Raw genomic sequence first — 8,548 nt, 5'->3', positions numbered from 1 at the left:
TTAGAAGTCACTAAGTTTATTATGTACAGTTTGTTATTTCTCAACAAGTCGACCCAGGGGATGAACCATCAAACACAAATTGTTCCCATATATTCCCAGCCTAGTCAAAACAGCTCATAACTTGGCAACATCAGCATGTAATTAACGAGAAAAACCTAACACAGGTCAGACACTTGCCACCTTTGGGAAACCAACAATCAAGACACAATGTTGAAATTTCGAAGGTCATAATCAAGGCGAACATGAAATCTTAACCCACCACATACATATCCTGACACGACAAAAGGGAAACAACTCTGCAGTGATACCTTAAAACAATAAACCATCCCAACACTACAAGATGTACAATATGCAGCTGTCACCAGAGGCATCGAGATGAATCCCATTAAATATGTACAGAGTACAACCAAATAATTTACAAAAGGTAGCACAATATCATCATTTTTAATGCCAAAAGACGACTTGCTCAATTCCTGATGATCATTAGAGAAAGAATAATGTGACCCTTGAATAAAACACGAGTTTTGATGTGTATGCTGTGTACCTGAAGACAACCTCAAACAGAAACCACTGTAAACAGTTTGACAGTGAAAGAAAACATGAAAAGGGTTATGAGCTGGAAAGATCCTTAAATTGTGAACCGACAACATGTGTCAACCAAGTCAGCGAGCCTGACCACCCGATCCCGTTAGTCGCCTCTTACGACAAGCATGGGTTACTGAAGATCAATTCTAACCCGGATTTTCACAGGTGGCACATCATTGAACCAGATGACCTTGAACAGATGAATATAACTTTCTAGAATATGCACGATATGATGATCTACATGTTCTGTTGAACATTGTCCTATTGAGTTTCGTTGTCTTGTCCACAAACACAACAGACACACTTGACTGTCAAAACCAGCAAATATAAGCACTCTCTGTAGTCTCAACCAATAGAAACCTTTATGATAGCCCTTACAAAGAAGTTCACATAAGTCTTCCGGTGATAACTACCAAGGACATCACATAAAACATTTCACTAAATATCTCATGCGTAGTGAACAAGATGGCCTACAACCTGATGGCCGACAAACCTGTGGTTGATAGTACTAGCATCAAACAATGTTGTTACAGTAGACACGAATTACACTACTGCGTATCAACTGTGCTCACAAACTAGTTGCCTGTTACGAGTATTTAGGACAATGCTATGGTCATCCAAACAGTGTTTTCCTTTAAATAACCACCACAACAATGAGGAGAAACAACATCGATAACACTAGCACTCAATGACTGTTGCAGAGCACAACCCCTTGCACACCTTCCACACGCATCTCGCAATGCACAACACCAATCCCTTGCACACCTTCCACAGGTATCTCTCAATACACAACACCAATCCCTTGCACACCTTCCACAGGTATCTCTCAATACACAACACCAATCCCTTGCACACCTTCCACAGGCCACAGGTATCTCTCAATGCACAACACCAGACACATTTTTGATTACTCAGTTGTCACAGGCCCTGTATACAGTGGAAGTGAGCCAGTCTGCAATGGTGTCTGGTGTAACAGGGGTGAGCTGTATTACATCCTCAAACTTCGAGACATAACAGTCTTGCAATTTTAGAATGTACATTACCTAAATATCATGACAATCACAAAAGCACGACTACAAGGCTGTGGCTGTTATAACCTTCTACATAGTGCATATGTGTACATACTGTCAACCCAGGAAACAATGTGCTACAATGCGAGACTTGCAATAAACCTTCAGTATTACGTCCAGTGTTTACGTGTCAGCTTAATGATAGAGGAAAACCCCAAACATCCTGGATGTTGTGTGATGATCTTCTTGGTGAAACAAAGAAGTATGAATGTTGACAGATCAAGCATAATAAATAATCAGGTCAAATTTGAACCCCTGATCCAGGAAGGACTAAGGGAGATAATCCTGCACAGTGAAAATGCAGCGCCTGAAAACACAGCTTCCCTGTCTCCTTAAGAACTCCATCCTTGGTGAAAGGACACTCACTCCATCAGATGTACACACAGACTGGCATGTATACTCTTCTCACGAGACTGTCAAATTCTATATGATGAGGAAATCTTTCTGGGGGTCACAAACATTCAAACCCATCACCGGCATACAGTTGTATTACAGTATCATTTCTGTGAATCTTTTCAGTCATTTTTTGAAAGGAACACTAACATTTGTCACACATGATCACACAATATGTGATAATAATAATATTCACAATATCTTCATCTACTTTCCTACAACAAAGTGTTTAACTTAGTGTTAATAATCAAACTTGTATATCTTCTCACTTAATCTACACATAACTTTAGGTTCGATACATATATTATGAAATAATTGTTGCAATCACACTTATATACATATGCCTTATTATTGATTTCATAAAACCAATACTACCCAGGAACACATAATAGATGACAATGCTTCTCTGTTGACAGACAAAACACAATATTCATATGGTGATAAATTATCAAGTTTCCCAAACTCTTGCACACTGCCATTAACAGGTATTTACACACTCAGCCATTCAGAACACATAGATAAAGTGACTATAACATTCCACCTCACGCCCGACAACATGCACTAAATGTTGCAGGTCAGATGTTATTAGAAGAAGACCAAGGTTTTGTGCACATTTCAATGATAAGATGTAAGTAGAACTAGTTGTTTCAGGATAGGATGGGTAAGGGATGTGCCTCTGTATTCAGTACCCACTTATTTAGAGGTAAAAGATCATCCTCAGAGAAAATAAGGTATAAATATTTGAGTGTTTCAGCTAAAAAGAAGCTCTGTTGTACATCGTCCTGTGGGGGGTTGATCTGGTAGACATCTCGTATCCCACTGTACCCACCATCCACACGACACCATTTCTCCAGAGCCTGCAAGAAGAAACATTACTTTGAAGGTGATCAGTTAAATGTGGCGGAATCAGCCAGTCCTGATGTCCTGCTGTTATTCTCAGGATCCTGAACAATCTAACTTCCCAGCCACTCAATGTACACATTTGTTCCTTATTCTTACTGATGCTGTTTGCTTCTTTCTCCTTTAACCCAAGACATGGTGGAAACGCTTTGTGTTACGTTCCCCAAGAACAGTAAAAACATCTCATCCAAACTCATCTCTCCAGTGCGCATGCACTGGAGGTCCCCACTGACCAGCAAGTGACTCGTCACTCTCTCCACTATTGTAATGTCCAAATAGTGAACATTTAGTGGAGAGTGGCGAAGGTTGGAAAGGTACTTTAGTGTATGAGTCACGAGAAGTATCAAGTAATATTTTTACATTTAAACATACATATATCTTAAGGGGTATTACTCAGTTTGAGGTCATTTCGTGTGGGCTGGGTACCCACAGGGAGAACCTGATGTGACTTCCTGTAGAAGAATCGCCACATGTACATGCAGATATGTCTCCTATCTGAGCAAAGATCTGAATTTTATGTGATTGGATGTGAAAGATAATGATTTTGAGAGGACCCATATCTGAGCAAAATGCCATCTCAGAATCCGACACTCATTAATCCGATGTGATTGGATGTGAAAGATAAATGATTATCTGAGGCCAAAACATCGGAACATTTTGCAAACATTTCTGACACACCATGAAGATCGTTTGATGTTAATGACCATCAAAGACTTTTTCAAGTTATAAATTATATGTTATGATACACCTGTTACATTAGACATGTTATTATCTTAGTTGTAAAACTGTAACATATTCAACATCCGTATAATGGCAGCTGATATGCTAAAACAAACGTTTTGTGCCAATGTGGTCATGAAATAGATATGAAACTGTTCGCTTATGTGATTATATATGTATGTTATGCCATCTATGAATGTTAATAAATGAAAACAAGTATGTATTGTTAGTATTTCTTATTTCTGTGAATATTTTTACGTACGATGAAGATAACTAGATCTACCATTTCTGATATGCATGCAACAGTATGACGATCATGATATTTAGTAAACATTGATATTTTCACACAAATACATTAATCCGACATTTTCATTAATCCGACATTTTCGTTAATCCGACATATTTCTCTGCAACCACAAGTGTCGGATTAACGAGAGTTGACTGTACTGAGATAGCAGTGACATGCACATATCCGGACTTGACTTTTAAGTTAATTGCAAGTAACCTCACCAGGACAGTGATCAAACACTGTGTGTGTCTGTGTCTGTGTCTCTGTGTGTCAGTGTCTCTGTGTGTGTGTGTGTGTGTGTGCGTGCATGCATGCATGCGTGTGTGTCTCCTACTAAGTAACTGACCACACTTGACTGATAGGATCTGTACCAAAATGTAAAAAACATTTACTCAACTCTATCTTCTAAACTGCTTCTAAAGGATATGCTGGTGTCAGTGGGGTGAATTCAGTGCCATTTTAAACATATCGATTGTTGTGTTAGTTTGATGTGGATAAAGGGTGGAAGTGATGCTGGTCTCAAACATTTACCACCTCAGTGAAACCCATGTTCTCCTTGTCACTGACCTGCACAGCCTCCCAGGCCCTGTCTCGGTATATCTTGTCCTTTGTGAACCTCCACATGTAGAAATGGGTTTCTATCACCTCAGGCCGTAGGATATAGTATTTCTCATTCTGTCTTGTAGCTTTGGCTTCTGTTGTGCTGTCAAATCGGAATGCTTCAGGTCCAAGCTTTGTTGCTGAAGAAAGAAAACACATTGGTCAAATCAAATCACACAAGTGGAAGCTGTGGTGGCTGAGTGGGTTAGGCGGCTGACTTTCTGTGCTGGCGATTAGGTGCCTGACTTTGAGAGTGTGGGTTCGAATCACGGATGTGAGAAGTTGTAATCCCCAATATAGCATATGATACATTTGACAACTTCTTAAATGGCATTGTGTATTTCATAATTAAGCCATGTTTTTTAAAATATATTTTATAATTGAGAAAGAAAAGACCCTTATCACGAAAAGTACTCCTACTCAGAGGAAACTGAAAGACTTCCATCTGATACATTTTATCAGCCATTCAGAATGCAACAGACTCCACTTCATTTCTCAACACTGACTGAGATCAGCTTGGTGTTGTCAGTACTTACGTGATCTATCATAAGACTGGTAGCAAGTCTTGCTAATCTCCGCACCAAGATTGAGATATTTCTGTTTGTCATTCGAATCCTCTGCTCCCAAAGCAAACATTCCACCTGGAGAAAGACAAAAGTTTCAAATGTGTTCTGACATAGTCTTTCCAATAAACACAGCTTATTAGAGACAATACGCTTAGGGTAAAGTGTAACAGACGTACAAAAGCTATTTGGGCAGGTATATTAAAGAGCTTCAAATTATCTTTCTTTAATTCCAGAAGTTCACTAAATGGATAGACAACCCCCAATGTCTTAGCTTATTCGAGATGATATGCTTCGGTTAAAGTGTAAAAGATGTAGAAGAGCAGGTATATTGAAGAGTATGGGCACACAGGAGTGATCGTGACACTAGGGAACATCCTACCAGCAAAGCAGGACATATGGTCCATCTTGTGTTCCAGACGACCAGACTTGTATTCGGCGAAGTACTTCAGGCCTCCGCTGGACGTCTGGATGAGCTTGTCCTCAATACCCTGCAGGACATAACATGGGGAGTATTATAACATTGCAGTCTGCAGTATTGCAGAAATATAGCAGTAGCTTGGAAACAGTGAAGTCCTGAGTTGGAAACACACTGTTGCTAGCATGATACACTTGGCTTTATCCATAAAGTCAACCAGGATATATATCACAACTACCATCAATGTTGTCACCTGTTGCTGATGAACTATTCAAACCCAGAATCCCCACAAGGAGTAGTGGCATTTAAGCTCTTGAATCCCCGTGCAGGTTAGAAAAGATTCAAAATCAGTGGTCAAAGGAACGATCAAATGAATGGTCAGATTCCATGACTCCACTTGTGTCTTCATACCCCACCGCATTGAGCGATGTTCATTATATCAATCATTGGTTTGTTGTTTGTTAATGCTAACAGTCACAGGAACAAATACACAAACCCACTCCAGCTCAAAATCAATGAGACAAAAGGGATTCTAAAGGCTGAAAATTCACAATATCCAGGTGATCCATGCCCTTTCATGACAATGGCTTCACACCAAATCTTACACTTCCATTTCCGAATCGATACTAAACATTCACTGATAACAATTCCCCTTGGGTAACAAAGTTTCTAAAGTTTTGACAGGATCTGTCTTAAGTCCTAGCTTGACACTGAATGAGTCTGAAACTGTGACACACAAGCAGGTCTGCGTTAAAATGTGAATAGCATTGAAAAACCACCATACCTTTATCAGTCAATCAGGGAACACCAGTATGTCAGTGGGCGTTGCCTTGTGTATTGTCAGTTTATCAAAACAAACACAAAAACATAGCTGGTATAATGACCCCCCACATGTATAACTTCTAAAGCTTCCTACCTTCACTGCTTCATCATACATGTCCTTGGCTACAGTGTCTGTCTTGCCCGACATGATCCACTGTTTGAGGAGGTACTCATAGAAGCTGTCTCCCAGAGCACCCACTGACACCGCCACTGGAACACAAAACACCATGATAATCACTGGAACACAATACAGCAGTTTGGTGCTAAATTTCCTCTCAAATGAAACACTAAAGAATCAAGTCTGGATCAGACCAACCAGTGATGGCTAGGTCCAACGCTATCAGTGTACAAGTCACTCAACCTCTTATGACAAACATGGCTTTTTAGGGACCTTTAATAACCTAGACTCATTAATGAGCAATAACAACCATTTTAACAACTATATAAAGCAATCAAACGAGTCTGAAAGGTTACATGTCACTTTAGGATTATTAAAACAATATCTGGACTGGAGATATGAAGACTTGCTAAACCATCATTTCAAGCAACAGTCTTACTCACCGACCCTTTTCTCTATAGGTTTAATTACATTGTTGAGTGAAAACACTGTTAGAATCATTAGAATTATTCAGCACACATTCTGACATCGCCAATGAGGATTCCAACTGCATGCACTTACACTGCCCCCACTTGCCAGTCCGAGGGTTCAGGTAGTTGGGGTAGAGTCCATTGGGCTTCTCTAGCTGTCGCAGCACTTCCCGGATCTTCAGAACCTGCAACACATCACACATCTTCATCAACACTATCAGTATCACACACCTTCATCAACACTATCACACATCTTCATCAACACTATCACACATCTTCATCAACACTATCACACATCTTCATCAACACTATCTGTATCACACACCTTCATCAACACATCTTCATTAACATCATCACACATCTTCATTAACATCATCACACATCTTCATCGACACCATCACACATCTTCATTAACATCATCACACATCTTCATTAACATCATCACACATCTTCATCAACATCATCACACATCTTCATCGACACCATCACACATCTTCATTAACATCATCACACATCTTCATTAACATCACCACACATCTTCATGGACATCATCACATATCTTCCTCATCACCTATCTTCATTATCATCATCAAACATCTTCATTGACATCATCAGACATCTTCATTAACACCATCACACATTTTCATCAACACTATCACACATCTTCATCAACACTATCAGTATCACACACCTTCATCAACACATCTTCATCAACACTATCACACATTTTCATCAACACCATCACACATCTTCATCAACACCATCACACATCTTCATCAACATCATCACACATTTTCATCAACACCATCACACATCTTCATCAACACCATCACACATCTTCATCAACATCATCACACATCTTCATCAACATCATCACACATCTTCATTAACATCATCACACATCTTCATCATCATCATCATCATCATATCTTCATTAACATCATCATCTATCATCATCATCATCACATCTTCAATCATCTTCACCAACATCATCACATCTTCATCATCATCACATCTTCATCAACATCATCAAATATCTTTATCAACATCATCACACATCTTCAACATCATCACATCTTCATCAACATCATCACACATCTTCATCAACATCATCACAGATCTTCATCAACATCATCACACATCTTCATCAACATCATCACATATCTTCCTCACACATCTTCATCAACATCATCACACATCTTCATCAACATCATCACATATCTTCCTCATCACACATCTTCATCAACATCATCACACACCTTCATCAACATCATCACATATCTTCCTCATCACACATCTTCATCAACATCATCACACACCTTCATAAACATCATCACACACCTTCATCAACATCATCACACATCTTCATCAACATCATCACACATCTTCATCAACATCATCACAGATCTTCATCAACATCATCACACATCTTCAACATCATCACACATCTTCATCAACATCATCACATATCTTCCTCATTACACATCTTCATCAACATCATCACACATCTTCATCAACATCATCACATATCTTCCTCATCACACATCTTCATCAACATCATCACACACCTTCATCAACATCATCACATATCTTCCTCATC

General features: G+C 39.2%; 1 protein-coding gene across 3 annotated transcripts in view; it reads right to left on the bottom strand.

Moving 5' to 3' along the window:
* Window positions 1–425: 425 nt before the first annotated feature.
* The window catches only part of LOC124263721 (mannosyl-oligosaccharide 1,2-alpha-mannosidase IA-like), a 33,131-nt gene continuing 25,008 nt past the window's right edge, over window positions 426–8,548 (bottom strand). Inside the window, exons 6-12 of one of the 3 annotated variants that reach the window (XR_006894919.1) lie at window positions 7,040–7,133; window positions 6,455–6,570; window positions 5,503–5,611; window positions 5,094–5,198; window positions 4,525–4,697; window positions 1,441–2,905; window positions 426–1,395 (exon numbers count right to left, since the gene is read on the bottom strand). Coding sequence is in view for 1 of the 3 variants with exons in the window: in XM_046698386.1 (XP_046554342.1) it covers window positions 2,696–2,905; window positions 4,525–4,697; window positions 5,094–5,198; window positions 5,503–5,611; window positions 6,455–6,570; window positions 7,040–7,133 (807 nt within the window). In the remaining 2 variants the exon portion in view is untranslated. Of the gene's footprint in view, window positions 2,906–4,524; window positions 4,698–5,093; window positions 5,199–5,502; window positions 5,612–6,454; window positions 6,571–7,039; window positions 7,134–8,548 lie in introns of all 3 variants that reach the window. The other 2 variants (XR_006894920.1, XM_046698386.1) reach the window with 2 other exon arrangements.

This window comes from Haliotis rubra, unplaced genomic scaffold (assembly GCF_003918875.1).
Source record: "Haliotis rubra isolate DU_JTF1 unplaced genomic scaffold, ASM391887v1 Scf897, whole genome shotgun sequence".
Lineage (NCBI taxonomy): Eukaryota > Metazoa > Mollusca > Gastropoda > Lepetellida > Haliotidae > Haliotis > Haliotis rubra.
The sequence above is the reverse complement of the archived record's forward strand: the minus strand, read 5'-3'. Positions and strand labels throughout refer to the sequence as shown.